The sequence below is a fragment of the Notamacropus eugenii genome, chromosome 5 (genome assembly GCF_028372415.1).
Source record: "Notamacropus eugenii isolate mMacEug1 chromosome 5, mMacEug1.pri_v2, whole genome shotgun sequence".
Lineage (NCBI taxonomy): Eukaryota > Metazoa > Chordata > Mammalia > Diprotodontia > Macropodidae > Notamacropus > Notamacropus eugenii.
Window position 1 is genome coordinate 311,006,157 of NC_092876.1, and position 19,522 is coordinate 311,025,678.

The window sequence follows — 19,522 nt, forward strand, 5'->3', positions numbered from 1 at the left end:
TGACTAATTCAACTTTCCTTACCGTGTATGCAATTCATAATAGCGTAAAAAATCTTTGGGGGGAGTCTTGAGGCTGGGTTTCCAGTTCTGGCCCTATCTCTATGTGCCTGGGGGACCTTAAATTCATTTCATCCCACTTGGGCTCAGTTTCCTTATATATTAAATTAGGGATATGATCTTCCAGCTCTTAAGTTCTGTGACTCTGGATCTGTAAGTTCTGTGACTTGGATCTGTAAAATTTCTCCCTTGAAATTAGAATCAGTTTGTCCCACTAACTTTGCTTTGCCTGGTAATTGGGGTCAAGGGATTGTTTTGGAGGGAGAGGAGATGGTTTAGGAAAGACTTTCTGACTGAAAGAGAACAGCTGTTTTCTTTCTTTTCCAAAGGGGTAACAAAAAAGGAGGAAATTGGCTTACATTTTGGTTAGATATAGGAAAGAATTTCCTGACCATTAAGGACTTTTTAACATTGGAACGAGTGCCTGTGGGAGGTTGTGATATCTCCTTTTTTCCTTTGGAGGTCCTTGAGAAATTTTAAAAAATAGTTCAATTGTTTTGACTATTCTAGGGCAGAGAGATTGACTACATAACTTCTTGAAGTCCCTTCCACCCTTGCAATACAATGACAAGACCCTTGGATGGTATCTATAACCTAGCCATAATGTAACAAAAGCAATAATTCAATATACGTAGTAATTCTCATCTCAGTAAGTGGGAATAACTACAGATAAACTCCTCAAATAACTGAAAGAACTTCTAAGAGGAGGAACTCCAGGAGTTAAGGAACCTGGGTTCCAGTCCTGACCCTACTATCCGTCACTTCTGTGACTTTGAGCAAGACACTTATTGGTTTATAAGTTTATGGTATGAAAGGAATTTTAATGTTCTAATAGGTCAATTCTCCCATTTCACCAATGAGGAAACTGCCAAGAGTGGGGAACCTGCGGCCTTGAGGCCACATGTGACCTTCTAAGTCCTTGGGTGCAGCCCTTAAACTGAGTTCGAGTTTTACAGAACAAATCCTTTTATTGAGTGGATTTGTTCTGTCAAGTTTAGATTCAGTCAAAGGGCAGTACTTGAGGACCTCGAGGGCCACATGTGGCTTCAAGGCTGCAGGTTCCCCACCCCTGTTAAGAGGTCACTTGTCTTATCTAACATCATGTAGCCAGTAAGTGGCAGATACCAAAAGGAATCTAGCCTAGAAAAAAAAAAAAAGCATTGACTTTCAGGGTAGATGACCTGGTTTCAAATCCCAGACCTGCCACTTACCAGTTGTGTGACTATGGGCAGTAAGTAGAGCAATCCATTTATCATCAAGCAATCACTATTTGCTTGGCACAATGCTGGGCATTTGGGATACAAAGTAAACTTCAGCCTCTCTGGGTCTCAGTTCTCTCATTTTAACACTGAGGATATTGATCTAGATCTAGATTCTCAAAGTATAGTCTGGGGACTCCCCCCCCCTCCCCAACCCCTAGGGAGGATCTGAGAAGTCAAAACTTTTCATAATAGTACGATACTTTAATTTCTAATGTGAATATTGATAGACATAAATTAAAGTTCTCTAGGAAGTCCTCATTTTTTAAAGAGTATATAGAGATCCTGAGAACAAAATTTTTGAGAACTTCTGATCTGGATACCTAAGGTACCTACTACTTCTAAATCTATGACTTTCTGACTTCAAGTTCAGTCTTCCATCTGTGGTGCCATGCTGACTTCACAGTCTGTATATGCCTTAGCTTCTTCATCTGTGAAATGAAGAGATTGATCTCGGTGAGCCCAAAGGTCCACTTTACGGTTCTTTGAATATATTACTTTCTAACACCAGTTCAGAAGATGGTTCTACATGGTACCTACCATTGAGTCAGGAACTTGGTGCCTGGGTCCAGCTAAAAATGGTAGTCATATTCAACCAATGTTCCTGGTGCTGTTGTTCAAGACCTGATGGGTTCGAGAAGTAATAATAATTGTAATCAATGAAAGTCATCATCCCAGGAACAACAGAATGAAGTTGGTTACTTTAGAAAACGTGAGGCTGTAAATCTGGGTCAAGGTTTCATGGATGGGGTTTTGGTAGTAGCGTTGCTAATCATGATTTTTTTTTTTCCCGTTTAGTCTTGACACGGAGGAATATGAGTGTCTAAGATGGAAACTTCCACCTCAACCACTGCTGCCGAGAAGAAAGAAGCCAAAACTGCAATTCTGGAGGGGAATGGTTTTACCAACACAGGAAAGAAAGCCTCTCCATTAACTGTGGCAGCGGCAGCAGCAGCAACTGCCCAAGGAGGTACTTTATCCTTTGCACACTTTGAGAGCAGCAGGGGTGTTTTTCATTAGCCTGTTAGAATTTAATTAGAATGGTGGCAGATGTCATCAGGCCAGCATGCTGATTTTATTGAGGGAAAGAGAGGAGGAGGGCTCTGCTCTGGGGAATTCCCAAGCACCCTGACTGACAGTCTGAGAATTTTTCCCCCTCTTAGGAGGCCATCTGTGATCTAAGAGATTTGGGCTATCACAAACTCCCAGGGGGAAGCCCTGGGATATCAGAAGATTGGGAGGGTGGGGGTCTGGGTGTGACACTCAGACTGAGTTCAGTTTGCTCATGAGATGTTTTTAGGGAGATTTGTGATTCTGTGCTTCCTGGCCATCTCTTGACTGTTTTGGAAAGTAATTGTCTCCTGGTTCTCCAGGCTGTAATGAAAGGGTCAGGTATGGGATTGGGTATCCTTAGGTGAATTTCAGGCCAAGCTAATTATAACAGAAGAACTATAAGAACCGCAGCCTCTTACTTTACAGCCTAAAAGATACTCTATGGTTTCCACTTCTCAGTGCCAATATCGCTTTGGGAAAGTTTGGCGGCATTCGGAGACCTCCCCTTGTTTCTGGGTAGTCCATCTGGAAACCACAAAACTATTTCTGTTCTGTCAGGAATGGAAAGACCTAGATTGCTTCCACTCTCCCATTCATTTAATCATGCTGCTTTAAAATGACCAGATTTAGGCTGCATGCTTTAAAGTGTAAAAGTCCTAGACAAGCACTCCTATCCCTCATACATCTCCTCCTCCCACTTACTGATGCTTTGCTTGGGGAACAATAAAGCTGAAGTTGTCGATTTGGGGGACTTAAGTGTAGGGAAAGCTCCCAGAGACTCTCAGTTATGATAGCTTTGTTGTTGGAATACTTACAAACACACACATATACAAATACACATACATACACACACGCTCACACATACATATATACATACCTACATATATCACACACATACGTGTGTATGTATGTGTATGTGTATGTGTGTATGTGTGTGTTAGAATGAACAGGAGAAAAGACACTACTACATTGATAGGCAGTCTTGGAGCCAGGAAGACATGAGTTCAAGTCCTTCTGCTGACATATACTATCTTTGTGACCCTGAGTAAGCCGTTTAACCTCCTGGTGCCCCTAGCATCTCTCTAACTGTAGGTTGTAGAGCAGATATCATTCTGCTTTGATAAAGGAAATTTCCTTACTGGGTGTTCCCTTTTCCAGTGAAGTCACAGGTCCAGTTCTTGTCCTTTCTTCCAAAATTAAAGGGAGAAAAAGGGATGGGTTAAATGTTTGATGCCAATAAGGAGATATGTGATCATCAGCCATCATTGACTCAAGAATAAGGGGTATAAGTTAAAATTTCTAAGCCAGAGAGAAAAACTTCTCAAAGGGTTCTCTCAAAACAATTGCCCTCCTTGCCTGAAATGTCCTTTCATGTATCATAGTGTATGGATTTTCAAAATGTGTTTCTTCATGTCTTACACTTTCTTGCATCCCTATTTGTGACCTAAATCAGATTTATTTAGATTACACAAGATAAGGGTTAAAGATAATATAGGCCTCCTATAGTGCTAGAGTTCTCCAGAAATGAAGTCAAGGCAATGAGAAGTTAATATTTTCCTGTTGGGTATGACATCATCCATTGGTGGTCCTTGCTTATGTCTAACTCTAGATTTGGATATTCCTGACAAGGTTGAGTCTCCTTTTAAGTGGTAAGTTAAATTACACATGAGATCTCTGGACTGAATTCAGGTTAACTAAGGAAAAGACTTTTGAGGGTGGGAGAAGCATCTTTGGTACCAGATACTGTATTGTAGCCATAACTCTGTGTAGAGTATGGACCAAATGTGGAATGGAAAGGAGAAAATATATAGAAGGAGTTCATTGACAGTCAAGTCATGAACCATGAGAAAAACTTGTTTCCTTCCCTTTATGGAAATGCATTTGATGCTCTTGTATCTTGGGTGACAGTGACTTAAAGAATGGTTATACACTGGAATATTTACACATACAATAATAAATTTACTGAGTGCTTGTTGTGTACTGGGCACTATATGGTCCTGGCCCTGAGGGAGCTATAGTCTAGTAGGAAACCATATACACATATACATATGCATATACACGCATGTAGACATATACTTCTACCTATGCATTTACTATCTGTACATTTACATCTACGCTGATATATGTGTGGCTCAAAAGAGAGATTTATGTGCACACATGCAACTGGAATTAGGTGGTATATTGTTAGAAGTGTCATTTCAGTTGTACAAAATGCGATCTAGAAGTCAGGGGAGGGAAACGTCTCTTTTGTAGGTTTCTAAGGGTAATCCAGAAAGATTTGAGAGCAGCATTCTTCTCAGTGACTTGGATGAGGGTGTAGAAGGTAAACTTCTCAAGTCTGGAGAGGATATGAAACTGATAGGGATAGCTAAGATGTTGGATGACAGAGAGGTTCCAAAAAGGTCATAGAATACTGTGTTCAACTGAAAGAAATGAAATTTAACAGGGAAAAAAGCAAAATTCTATGTGAAGTTACACTCAGTGTATTAGCTTGACATATATAGGATGAAAGAAGCATGGCTACATAGTAATTAGTAGGAAAAAGGTCTAGGGACTTTAGTGCACTGGGCTGCAAGTTCAAGTTAGAGTCAATGGCGTAACTGTAGCAGCCAAACAAGATAATGTAATACTAGCCAGCTCTGAGAGAGCTATAGTGTCTAGAACAAAGGAAGTAATAATTCCACTGTATTCTGCCCTGAGCAGATCACATTTTAGCAAGAATATAGACAAGCTGGAGTGTGTCCAGACGAGGACAACCAGGAAAGTGAGAGCACTTGAGAATGTGGCATCTGATGATTAATTGAAGGAAATGGGAATGTTTAGCTTATAGAAGAGTAGACTTGGGGGTGGGGGTGGGGATATGATGTCTGACTTCAAGAATTAGAAGGTTTGTTAGGGGGAAGAGGGATTAGATTTATTCTGCTTGGCCCTGCTTGGGCAAGAACTGGGGGCAGAAACTGGAAGTTGAAGAGAAGCAGATTTGTTAGAAAAATTTTCCTAACAATGAAAGTTGACCCAAAATGGCTAGGCTGTCTTGGGATGTTGGGGATTCTCCCTTCCTGGTGAGCTTCAAGAAGAGGTTGGATAACCACTTGTCAGGAATGTTTTAAAGAGGATTCCAGTTTGGGGATGAATTGGGTTAAGTTCCTTCTTGGTCTGTAATGCTGTGATTCACAAGAGGTAATGTTTGAGCTAGATCATGAAGGAATAAGATTCTGATATGCAAAGACAGGGCAAGGAGTGTATCCTAGGTGGATGAGACCTCATATAAAGGCAGAGAAATGGAAAGCTGTCCATTTTGTTTGAGAAATAGTGAGTAGATTAGTTTAGCTGGAGCACAGATTTCAGACATTTCAGAAAAAGATACAGTAATTACCCCCCCTATCTGTAAGGGAGTGGGTGATGCTTACCTGGAGGCGAAGACTTGGACCAGTCGATTTCCATAATTTCACTGTTAACTTTTTAGTGTCCCTTTGGTCCAATTGTTCTATGATTTGCAAACCTTCCAGTTTCTGCCTCATAACACAGTTGATTCTTTCTAAGTCTATGATATTGTCTCCTGCATTTGCATCAAGTTATCTGCTTTAGAATGAATGATTTACAAGCCTAACATTTCTTGTCTTATTATCAACGAAGTCTAGAGGTTGGAAAGGGAATGTTTGAAGATGTCAGGAGAGGTGTGATGAAAGTATTATGTAATGAGATGTAAAGAGCAAATCCTACAACTCAGGCAGGAGAGATGTGTTAGTAAACCCCTTTAAAGTACCCAGAGGCATGACAAATGCCAGATCCAGAGTAGACCTTTCACATAGGTAGCTCTCTACATGAAGGCATGGTTTAAAGGACAATGGACCGCATCCCCCATATACTTTCCCCACTGCCGGTCATTAAGCCTAACATTCCACCATTCCTTCCTTTGGCACAGGAAAACTTTTTACCTTTCTAGATTCCCCTATTAAACTGAAGATTCCCCCTGGGCAGGGTTGATTTTACCAGAGATGAGATGATAGTTTAGAGTGATCATTTGAGTGAGGGTTGGATGTATTGCAAAGGTGACCATGTAGCTAATTCATTCTGGTGGGCAGGATTGGGATACCCAGACAAAATAAGATTGATCTAATTAATGTAAAGAGGGAGACCAGATGACTTGGAAGAGGGCTGTTCTCATGGTGGGCTCTCATTACAGTCATTGATTCTGCCATTATTAACTCAAAAGAACAAATGATTCTCAGATCCTTAGCCAGACATTATTTTCCTACACATAGGTTTCAGCTTTGTAACACAAAATCTAAGCAATTATGTTCTCTTAAAATATAGTAACATATGTTCTCTCAAACAGAATGGCTCTTAAAACATAGTAACACTTTCTTGCATTTGTTTGCACTTTTGAAAATGGCTTCACATTTAGGATTTTCTTAGACCCCCACAATGCTGCTGTGAAGTAAGTAGAACAGCTTGTTTGGAAGATGGAGATGAGGAAATTGAAGTCCAGTTAAGTGATTTGCCCAAGGTCTCACAGCCAACAAGGTAGTGACTGTTCTGAGTAGTGCCTAATTCTTCCAAGACTATGGTTTTCCCACCTGATCATTACTGTTCCCAGCATATTTGAAAGTGCCAAACACACCAGAGTTCATTTTCCCTGGCAATGAAAATAAATAATGAAAAAATAAAGTACTATTGTGTGTAGAATTTAAAACACACATGTACATGTGCACACACACACAAATTCTAAAGTTAGGTTTAAGTGTCAACTAAAAGCAGCTTATGAGAGGAAAGCTGGGCAAAGCCTTCTTCCATGGTAAGTACTTCCCCAGGCCTCCTTAGCTGCTGGTCCGACACTCTGGATTCCATAAATCCTTAAAAACACATTTTGGCCCAAGGATCTTTCCCCCTTTAATTTAAAAAACTGTGTAATTTTAAAGGCAATTTGATTCAGATGTTTCTCATTCGTTCATATAGAAACCATCCAAATGTTGTCGTGCTTTCCCCCTGAAAAAGGATGTCTTCTTGCCAAAGAGATTTTGGCTATTCTCTTTTTTATTGAGTTCTGTGTCCCTCAGCTGGGAAAGAGAGACCTACCAATTCCAAACTCCCAGGGTTAGGGATGATCTAAAATGCTAAGGCTGTGCATTTGGGGATGGAGTCTTAACAAAAGGAAGACTGCATTCTTTCTTCCCTGTGATTAAGCGTTCCAGCATAGAGATAGGAGTTTAATCTCAACTTGAAATGAAATTTTGGAAAGCACACCCTGCAGATCTCACATAGCCCCTCCAATGGGGATGGTTGATAGGGAGAAATATTCTCCTTATTTCCCAGGTGGGATCAGGCTGATCAGGTGGTAGCTAAGCCTATGAGCTTGAAAATTGTTACTCAGACACTGGAACAGAATTTTTTATGCTAGGCTGTTGGTGGTAAGGTACAAGCTGAAGTTATGTTAGTACTTGTGTACCTGCTACATGGCAGCATTAGTTGCATGAGAAATTGGTTAGGTTTGAGTCAAGAATTGTGTCTGTTATTTGTACATAGAACTCAAATGAACCTGATACTGTTCTCATAATGGCCTCTGCTTATTGGTCCAAGTCCATTACAACTATCATTCATTTGTCAGTGTGGTAATTGCCTAGTTGGATGATGACAATGGGTGGCAGTTGATGCCAAAGTATATACAAATTCCCAGTTCCAAAAGTTGTCCCACCAGGGTGATTAAAACTTGCTCTGCTTTTTGCTATTCCCTAGATAGTCCTAGGTTTCAAGACTTTCTTTAGTGTTTTCTGCTAGAGCCATACATTTCTTTATTGTAAATACACTTTTGTTCAGGTTTTATTAGGTTGGAAACTATTCTTATTTGACTCTTGGAACCAGGTCCCTCCTCCCTAAGACTTTCTTTTTTTTAAATCCTATTTTGGCAAATGATCAATTCCTGTTATATATCTTGATAGAATTGGGTCTGGTCCTTCAAAAAGTTCTCATTTATCCACAGAAAATTGTCCCAGTACTTCCCTCATAGCTGGGATCTCTAAGGGGGCACCTTGGTTTGAAATCATATATAGGCTCTTGTATCTGAGGTGATTGAAAGCTCAGGGGGTGATTTGAAGTTTTTAAATGGTGATTGCCTAGCTTATCAAATCCCACCTCCTCTCCTGGTCCTCCAGTCACTTCATGGTCTGGACAAAACTGACCTATCCACCTTATGTCCCTCTACTGATCAGGACTTCTACCGTCTTCTCTGGTTAGACTCATCTCTTCAGGGTTTCTCATGCCTTCTTTTCCAGACCCTGGTATGCCTCTCCTTTCTGATCCAAATGATACTTACCCATCCTTCAAAATCCAGCTCAAGTGTTTTACCTTCCACCTGAATCCCTTACCCCTCTAGCCTGGGGTAATAGCACCAACCTTTCTGGATTATTTGAGGATAAAAGGAGATATTTGTAAAGTGCTGTGAAAACTTTAAAGCTCTATATAAATGCTAGCTATTATTATTATCATGTCCCCCTTAAATTTTCTCTTTTCTAAGATAAAATGATTCTCAGATGGCCTGTTTTCCAGTCCTCTCACCATCCTGGCCACCCTTCTCTGGAGTTACTCACATAAATATTTTGTGATCAACAGTATGGTAATGGCTGAAAGGTTTGAGAGTGTCTCTCAAACACTAAGAATACCAAGGGTTTAAAAAGCCTAAGGAAAGTGATGATTCTTGGAGAGCCACTGTTAACTTCAACTTGAGGTAGACTAATGCCTCATTGATAAAGATGAAGAAACTGAGGCCAGGACAGGTGAAGTCACTTTGCCCAAAGCCAAATGACCTATTATTAGCAAATAGAGGAGAACCTAGGTCTGCCCATTCCCAGACAGTGGCTTTTACTACTCCCCCCATGGTAACTACTCATGGGGAGTAGGATCTAGTGTGCTCCCCTACATGGACACCCCTCCCAGCCCAAACACCAACTTCCCAAATTGATGGTGTTTATGTTGGGAACATTTTTCTGACGTCTGGCTCTGTCAAAACTAATTTTAGCATTTCTTAAGCTTGGTAAAAATACAGCCTCATTACTTTGATGTCAGAACATAGTTTACTATTAGTATATTCTGGGGTTTATCATTTTAGTCATGTTTAACACGGCTACACCAGGCATGCACTATTAAATCTGGCTTATTTTACATTCCTGTCCGGAATTATTTATTTGTAACAATTTCTTCTCTATCAAAAGACACAGCTAATGCTGCGTTTTAATGTGTTATTTACACACAAAATAACCTATTTACAACTCAGTATGCGCCGGAGGGAGAATAGATGGGTCCCGGCTCCCTCCGTTCTGTTATATCGGAGTTTAACAATCTGGATTGCTAATAGAACCATTTATCATGGGGTGGTAATTTATTTTATGTTAGTGGCCCAGGTCTCACTGCCTCTGATCTATGGAAATACTTGTATATAATGAAGTCAAACAAGTCACTTGGCGTGAATGCGGGAAGTCCTAAGGTGGGCCAAGAGGAATTCCAGGACTAGTGCATCTTTTCTGTATAAATGGGTGGGTGTAATGAAAGACACTGAACTTCATAGTTCTGGGATGTCCAGTTAGGGTTATGAGTCAGTGCCAAGGGACTCCTTTGGACAGAGGCAATAGAAAATCCACGTGACTTAGGTTAAAGCTTGATTTAGCTCAGCATTTCCTTAGGAGTCAGGTACTGGGAAATGTGAGTAGGGCAAGGACAGGTATAAATGGGATAAGCATGGGATAAAGCTCAGTGAACCTTGCCTACTCTTACCATAATTCACTTTGGTCAAGACCTTGCTATTTCCTTTTGGAGTGTTGGAGCATATGGAGAATCATAGTCAAGAAATGCTTACTTATTGAAGGAGAAATGGATAAAGGGTGAGATGGATGATCAGGAAGAAGTTAATAGATGAGACAGAGTTTGAGATAAGGGTTATAGGATCATAAATTTAGAGTTGAAAGAATTTAGAGCTGAAAGATACTCTAGAGGGCATCTAGCCCAACCCTCCCAATTTTATAAAAGAGAAATTGAAACCTAGAGTTATTAAGGAACTTGCCCAAGGCCTTCCACATGATGAGACTTTGAAGGCTGGTTAGGGGGGCATAGAGCACTGGAGCAGAGGGAAATCATGGGAGCCAAGGGACAGAAGCACTCAGGTAAGACTCAAGGAACCTCTTGAGGCCTCAGTTTCCTCATCTGTCAAATGCAGAGTTTAGAATAGATGATGTCCAAGGTCCTTCCTAACCCCAAAGCTATAATGTTATGACTGTTCTTGCAGAAGGGAGGAGAATAATGGATTGGATAATCCTTACATCTCTGCTGACTCTAGGACGCTTTTCAATTTGATTCTTCTAACACTTATTTGGCACCTGCCATGTGCAAAGCATTGAGTTAGGTGTGAGGGGGAGCATTTCAATAAAGCATAGTCCTTGCCCTCTTAGAGAATATAGTCTGGTAGAGAGATAGAATGTATATACGAGTAACTATGGTAATTTTATAAAAGCCATATAAGTGAATTAGTGAAGCACAGATAAAGGGGCTTTGTGAGGACCTGAAGGGGAAAGTTCATTACTGACCCTCTCTAGGGGATTTGGTAATATAACTTCCTGGAGGAAATGACAGGTACATGGAGCTTTTAAAGATGTGTTGGAATTCAATACACAAAGAAGAGGATTTGGGATATTCCAGGCTTAGGGAAACAATGAAAGCAAAGGAATGGCGATTATAAAATTCAGGTAATCTTTAGAGGAGACAGTTGTCCAACTGGCTAGAGCATAGAATTCATGGAAGGAACCAATATGAAATCAAGATGGAAAGGTCATGTGGTGACATATGACTAAGACCTTGAATGCCAGGAGAAGATGTCTGAACTTCACTAAGTGGGCAGTTTGGGAGCAGAGGAATGATACTACCACCTCTGTGTATGTATGAGATGTCAATCCCCACTCCTGATAGCCCCCTCTCTCTGAGATGATCTCCAGTTTATCCTGTGGTTAGTTTGCTTGTATGTAGTTTGCATGATTTCTCCCCTGCGAACTCCTTAAGAGCAGACTATGGGATTTTTTTGCTTTGTTGCTTTGTTTTCCCTTTCTTTGGATCCTTTAACATCATATCTGTCACAAAATAGGAACTTAATAAATGCTTACTGGATTTGATTTGACTTGGGGGCAGGAAAAGGGAAAAAAGGAAGGCTAGGACCTGTTTCCACCAGTGCCTGGAGGAAGCTGAAACTATGGGGAGAAAATGTCCAAGAATTAGGTCCTAGCACTCATACTATTTGGGTTCTCTCACTCCTTGCTTTACTTATTACTTCCCTGTCTGGTGTATTGGGTTTTTCCCCTTGACAGCAACAGCAGCTTAGGGGGAGTTTGCCTTTTCCTCCTGGGTGGTATGGCCATAGTTGGGACAGGAAGGGAAGAGTTGCCAAAATGGCTTGTGGGAAGGGATTTTTATCTTGGGAATGAAGCAGTTGGCTCTTGGAGACCTGTATTAATCAGACATAACTGAGGTTTTTGCCACTGCTTACTGTAGGTGCAGAGACTCTCTAACCCTGTTTATGAGTAATCTGGAAGTTTCAAACCATGAGAGGTGGTTAAAGCTCCTAGATCAGATAAGGGATTCATTTGCAATGCCTTGTTTTTTTATTCTCATTCATAGAACAGGAGGACTTTGGGGAATATTTAGGTAGGATCTTGTCCTGAGAAAGAAGAATGACCTGAAACAGGGATTCTTAACCATTTTTGGGTCTGGAACCCCTTTGGCACTCTAGTGAAGCCTATGGACCCCTTCTCAGAATAATTTTTTAAATGCCTAAAATAACATGTAAAGGATCACAAAGGAAACTGATTATATTGAAATAAATATATAATTTTTTCCCATTCAAGTTCATAGATTGCTTGCCCATGAAATCTCTCCTCTTGGAAATCTTTGTACCCCTGGCTAATAACCCAGAAGTTCTAGACCAGAGTCTAGAAGATGACTTCTTAAATTCTTTGAGTAACCCAGGAGAACTCACAATCTGGCCTTATACTGAAATAGCAGCTGCAGAGAACATTGAATCTGGAGTCAGAATACCTGCATTAGAATCCTGGCTTATCTATTTACCCTGGGCAAATGTCCTTGCGACCTCTCTTTTCTGACCTCAGTTTCTTTATTTGTTAAAAAAGAAAGAAAAAAAAGAAAGAAAAGAAAATGGGATTGGACTTTGATCGGTGAGGTCCCTTCCTATGACCCTATGCTGGTATGATGGAAGGGGTTCCAGGAAACCTACTACGATTCAAAATGTCTTCTTCATTCAGGGCCTGCATGCTACTATTTGGCAATTATACCTTTGTATTTAGCAAGGTGTCTTCTGGGATCCTTCTTTAAAAATGCAGATACTCTGGGAAGGAAGGAGATAATGAAAAGATGGCAAAAGGCCCCTAAAGGAGAGATGGAAAGAACTAAAGAGAAATTCTGTCTGTTTTACAGCTTTAGCAGAGGTTGACCCCAGCAGAACCTTTGTGCCACGTGTACCAACCTGTGTCTTGAGCCTCCCTCTTCTGCATTGGGAAGGCATGGTCTTTTCACTGGCTAGTCTTATGTACAGTGGAGCACTGGAGTGGATTCCCTTGTCTTTAGTGATCTTGGACAAATCAGCCACTCTACAGACATTTATTAAGCTCCTGCTATGTCTCAGGTGGAATGTCTTGTTCGAGGAATAGCAGGGAACTCTGTGTCATTGGATTGCAGCATATATGGAAGGGATTTTTCTGGGTTTTATTTTTCTTATCTGCAACATGTGGGGGTTGAACCAGTTGATCTTTAAGGTCCCGCCTCTAGATCTAAAACTTAGTGCCATGTTCCACTCATGTATATGCATCAAAAAGTCTGAAGACCTCCTAGGAGTGAATGTGACATCAATTTGTGTCTCCGAGGCGGCCAGACAATAGTAGTGCCTCCCATCAAACCGCAGTAGTGCAGACAACACTCAGCTGGCCAGACCCATTCTTTTCTAACTTTGGTTTGACTATATAAGGACAGGGCTCTTGTGTTCTTGCTTCCTAGCAGGTGGACCAAGGACAGCCAAACCGTTCTGATTCCTACTTTCCCAGAAATCCTTGCAGGCCACCCATCTTTTGCAAATTGAAAAGGGAGTGTCAGTACTTGTTTGAAGAAGGCCAGGAATTGGGAGCTACCTTCTCTTTTCTACTTGTGAAAACCCAAACCAGGAAATTCTGCAGGTTCCAGAATGCTCCTAAAAATAGCCAAAGTAGAAGGCCATTACTGAAAAAGTAAATAGTTACATTAAGGGAATCAAGTTCAGGAGGCAAATGGTGTAAATCACTTTAAAGGGGAACAAGCCTCCGGTAACATCTAGTCTTTTATCACATAGACTAAGCCTTCTTTTTGACACTAAATAATTGATTGGATCTGGCTGAATGCTTTGCAGCTGCATTGGCCTAAACACTGGGACTCAGCTCCAGGTCAAGCAGGTGGCAGAGGAAATGGCCTTGAATGCCAATGCCTTCACCCAAGCCTCAGGCCCAGTCACTGAGGGCTAGGACTTGGGGTATCAGATCTGGGATCAAATCTGGGAGCCCCCATCTTTGAAGAATTCAGTTTTCTGTGCAATAGAAAATCACTTTCTGCTTTTTGTTTTGATTCTCTTTCTCTAATTCAAGAGACTCTTCCCCACCTGTGCCTCTCTTGGGTTGAGTTCTAATTGGTAAAGTTATGGAAATGAAGGGCATTGTCAAAATTGGGGTGTGTTACGGGGGAGAAATGGGAAATTACCATCCTTGCCATCCTCAATATCAGTGTTTCAGAGGAAAGAAGGTAACTTTGGAATCACAGATTTGAGTTCAAATCCCTGACTGCTACTTTTTACCTCTGTGACTTTGAGCAAATGACTTAACCTTTACAGGCTTCAGTGTCTTCGTCAGAGAAAGTTCAACGTAAAGAACTTTCTAGCACTAAGTCTAAGATTTAGTGATTGTCATCATAGCCAACATTCGTACAGAGCTTCTTATCATTTTATCATGATTCCGCCTTCCAAATCCCCATCTATGATCCCATGACTGTAAATCCTACAAACCCTTTCAGGTGGGAGCTATCATGATCCTCCTTTTATGGATGAGAAAATTGAAAGTCAGAGAAGTTGAGTAAGGTCACAGTGACAGAGCTGGACCTTGAACTCAGATCTTTTGACTCCAAGACTAAAACTCTTATCACTTCATATAGTTATCACTTTCGTGGGAAGGAGGAAAGGAAACAAACATTTTTAAGTGCCTACAAAATACTTAATGAATATTACATTTGATCCTCAGAATAGCCATGGGAGAGAGGTGCTATGGTTATCCCCATTTTACAGTTGAGAAAACTAAGGCAGGCAGTGATTAGCCCGTGGTCACAATGCTAGTATATAATCTGAGGCCAGATTTATTTCAATTCAAGTCTTCCTGATTCCAGGTCCAATGCTCTATCCACTGTACCACCTAGTCACCTCTATAGAAAGAGACAGAATATTAGTCCTCCAAAGGATGGTAGAGATCTCCTAAGCTAACATCCTTATTTTAGAGATATGGAGGTCTACGGAGGGGAGGTGAATTGCTATAATATCTGTCAGGCAGTGAAGATATGACTCTCAAAGTCCAAGCTCTCAGTTTTAGTCCACTGCCCTTTCTCTCTGTACCATAGTGCATCGTGTCTTTTGGCTATTGATGCCTCTGACATATTCCATCAGTCTATTTGGAACCCTTTTTGGAGTTTTCTTGGGAGTGTGGCAGAAAAAGTTTTTGTTTCCAGACCAGAAGAGGACAGAGAGAACAGTGGAGGAGGCAGAGTGGAAGGGAGTTGTGAAATTTCAGCTGTCAAAGAGAATGGTTACTAATGGAGAAGCGTTGTCTTCTTTTCCCTTCCTTGTAAGGGAAAACTCAGAAGTGGAACCCTAGTAATAGTGTCAACTTGGAAAATTTATCTTCAGTCAGTCAGCGCATATTTGTTGAGTGTTCCCTATCCATGAGGTGCAAGGGATACATGCATAATCCCGACTTCAGGGCTCCAGTCTAGCTAGAAATAAAGGAGTTATCTATCATATAGTGGAAAGGACATGGGACCAGGAGTCAAGGAAGACAGAAGTTCAAATCTAGCCTCAGGCACTTACTGACTGTGTGACCCTAGGCAATTCACTTAACTCTATCTGCCTCAGTTTTCTCTTCTATAAAGTGAGGTTAATAATACCACACAGGGTTGTTGTGGGGATAAAATGAGATAACATTAGTAAAGTGCCTTGCAAACCTTAAAGAGCTATATGAACGCTATCTATTATTATTATGAAAATACAAATGCAAGGATTTTTTTGGTGGGGAATATTACCTTTAGTAGTATAACCACCATCATTGTTCAAGGCAATGCATGTGTGCAAAGATTGCCACACATAATAATGTAAGTACTAAGGGAGTTCAAAGGAGAACGGGATCCCCAGGGACTTGAGGTGGCAAATTTGTGGAGAAGGAATATAAGTTTAGAAGTAGAAAGACCTTAGAGACATATCAGCACAACCATTTTATTCTGCAAATAAGAAAGCTAAGGATCAGCTTAGGTGAACAGTTTGTCAGTGACAGAGAGGGGACTTAAAACCATGTTTCTTTGGTCCTAAATGTGATGCTTTTTCCACCACATCCTACTGCCTGTAGTTTGAGCTGAACTGTGAAAGAAAGGGAAGACGTAAAGCCTTTTAGGACTAAGCCATGGAGGGCTAAAGGTTTGGAACTATTTTTTATAGACTTTGGGGAAGCCCTGAAAGATTCTGAGTAGGGGTGACACAACAGAAGCATCATGCCATTTGTAGCTTTTCCCAGCCTCTTTGTTACTAACGGATTGATGAGCAGTGGGAAGGGCCAGCATAGCAGTACCTGTGGCATGCATTAGCAGCAGGTCGCAAGCTGTGCATCACTGTGCAGTCAGCCAGTCAACTAGCAAACTTACTGTACAGCAGGTATTGTGCAGAGTGCTGGGGATGTAAAGAAAAGGAAATAAAGCTTCCTATCTTCCACGAATTCACATTCTAGTGAAGGGGAGACATTACATACATACACACATACACACATACATACATAGTGTATATGTGTATTTATTATACATGTATATATGTGTGTACATATTCATTATGTGTATATATTTAAAGTATATGTGTGGGTGTGTACATTTATTATGTCTATATTTACCATATTATATATGTATATATTATTTATGCATATGTATGTGTGCATTGGTAAGTGGCGCAGTGGATAGAGCTTTGGACCTAGGGTCAGGAAGACTCATCTTCCTGAGTTCAAATCTAACCTCAGACATTTACTAGCTTTGTGACCCTGGGCAAGTCATTTAATTCCTAGTCGCTCCAGTTCCTTATCAGTAAAATGAGCTGAAGAAAATGACAAGCCACTTCAGTATCTTTGTCAGGAAAACACCAAATGAGTTTCCCCTCCTCTGCTCTTCCCTCCCTGAACAACAGTACATCAGTACATATATGTATACATGCATGCATGTTCATACATACATGCATACACGTGTGTTTGTATATATGCACACAAGCACACACAGAGATATACATGTATTTTTGCCAAGAAAACCACAAATGGGGCATGAAGAGTCAGACATTACTGAAATGACCAAGCAACAGTACATAAGTGTATGTATACAAGGCTGGATTATAGAGCCTGTGGAAAGGGAAGTGTAAGAAAACTAGAAAGGTGGGAAGGGGTCAGGGTGTGGATAGCTTTGAATGCCAAAGAGAGATTATGCTTTTGATTCTGTAGGCAATACGGAGCTGGTGGAGTTTATTGACTAGGAGGTTGGCGTGGAACCTATGCTTTGGGGAAGGAGAAATTGCTTTGGCAGCTGAAGGGAGGATGAAATGGAGTGGGGAGACACTTGAGGCAGGGAGACCAACCACAAGCCTATACCAAGAGTCCAGGCATGAGGTGATGCAGGACTGTGTCATAATGGGAATAGCCTGAGTGGAGAGAAGGAATTGAATAGAAGAGATGTAGGTTAAATCCTAGATTTTTATTCTGGAAAAAATTCTGGTTGTCCTATGTACCTACTTGCACCCAATTGAATCCCCTAATAATAAATAATAAATCCCCCATCCAGAAGCATGTCCTGGCTTGAAATCTTTGGGTTTTTTTCAGAAATATGTATTAACATATGGTATATATACATATGTACACACATATGTGTGTATATGTGTGTGTGTATGCACACACACACACACACACAGATTTACTCCTCTGCCTTCCTCCTTGAGGTTGGAAAGCTTTTTTATACAGTTTCAAGCCTTGCAAAGTCTTCCAAAATGCCCCAAATATGTTAGTCAAAAAACTTGAAGAAACACAATTTGAAACCCGAAGTGCTACCAACTCGATTTAGTTGAACAATAATAGACCTTCTTTCCAAGACAGAATTTCCTGAGTTTCTTTAGTACCGGTACAGGGAACTTTTGAACTGAGCTGAGGGACTTGTTCCTTTACTTTTGGTTTTTATGATAAACAAACCTAAACACCTTTGGAAAGGGTTGTTTGCAATGGGATTCTGGAAGTGGTGACAGAGTTGGGCTTATAGTGACATTCTGGGAGGGGAGAATTGCAGTGGGATTCTGGAGAAAGATTAGAATCAGAATTCTGGAAGGGGTTTGTAATATGAGTCTAGAGAAGAATTATGGGAGGGATTTAAGTGTCATTCTTATGGAAGGTTGGATTGGAATTCTAGCAGACAACTATTTGAATTCTGGATTGACATCAATGCCAGATTATAGAGTGATACTTTGGAAGTATCTGACTCATAAATTTCTAATACTTGCTCAAGGTATTGGCTATTTTGGAGGGCAAGATTAGAAATTAGGAAAACGTTTTTCTTTTCTAGGTCATTGCTACTTTCCTAAGTGAGTACCTAACTTTGGTGGGCCTTTTCTTTCTGTCTAATGGTCCAAGAGCTTGTCCCAGTTTTAAGTTTAATTCCACAAATGAAAACAGATGTTTCGTATCTTCATGTCATAAGATTTAAAAGTCATGTCATGATAAGTGAGGTTGATTTTGAGCCATTCTCCATATCACTGTGTCATGGCTTAATGCCCCTCAGAGGGCAGCTAATGCTCCATTTGGTTTCAGTGATTCTTGTTGGCTAAGAATTCCAGAGGATGACTGTGAGGAAGCAAAGTACCTGGTAGTTCTTTCTATCCTTACTTTTTAAATTCCAACTCCAAGGAGCTGGGTTTTTCCCATCTTATTCAGTTCAACAACATTTATTGAGCACCTACGTTGTCCATTGCCCTGTATAAAGAAGAGGACTTTAAGCTCAGTGAGATATTTTGATACAGCTGGATATGGTCCTATAGGACTTCTAGAGGTCTGCCTTGGCTTCACCTTGTAGCTCTTAATTACTCCACTGAGTCATACAGAAAGTGTCAAACTTGGTTCCCTTTGTTTATTTTAGGACATAGATTTAGAACAAGAAGGAACCTCATCTAGTCCAACCTCTTCATTTTACAGACAAGGAAACGGAGATAGGTAAAGTAATTTGTCCAGAGTCACCAAGCTAGCAGTAAGTGGCAGAGTCAGTATGAAAACCCTGGTCCTTTGATTTAAATCCTGTGTTCTTTCCACTGTGTACTACCTTACCTTGCAGCCAACCAGGCCTTGAGATTCTCCTAGCTTACAGTGGTTTGTTCTGGAACAGGAGACCTACAGACCCTTGTTGACCTCATGTTCAAAGCCTTTCAAGCTTAGAAGGACCTTGCAGATTTTGCATTCTGCTAAGATATCCTTGAAGAACCCAGGCTCACTTTTGCATTGCGATAAGTTTTCAAAGTAGAATTTAGTGGAGAAAGCAGTTATGCTATCATAATTAAAAATTGAAAAATTATACAGAGCTATATACATTATTATCACATTATACTATCTCTTTGGGTAGATGGAAGGGCAAAGTGATATTCTTTTAATATTTAATTTGCATTAAATGTTCAGTAAAAACATTGTTAAACTAGGCAGTTCCAAGACTAAATATGAGTTTGTTTTCCAAAATAAACCAGGGTTAAATATATACTTTACATCTTCTCAAGGGTCTTAGATGATAGAAAAATCCATCTTTAAATCATAAAGAGAATATTGAATCAACAA

General features: G+C 40.5%; 1 protein-coding gene across 4 annotated transcripts in view; it reads left to right on the forward strand.

Moving 5' to 3' along the window:
- GLI2 (GLI family zinc finger 2) overlaps positions 1-19,522 on the forward strand; it is a 394,999-nt gene that overhangs the window by 99,546 nt on the left and 275,931 nt on the right. For 3 of the 4 annotated variants that reach the window (XM_072613380.1, XM_072613383.1, XM_072613381.1), the window contains exon 2: positions 2,115-2,286. In XM_072613380.1, coding sequence (XP_072469481.1) covers positions 2,145-2,286 — 142 coding nt within the window. In that variant the 5' untranslated portion in view covers positions 2,115-2,144. Of the gene's footprint in view, positions 1-2,114; positions 2,287-19,522 lie in introns of those variants that run through there. The other variant, XM_072613387.1, reaches the window with a different exon arrangement.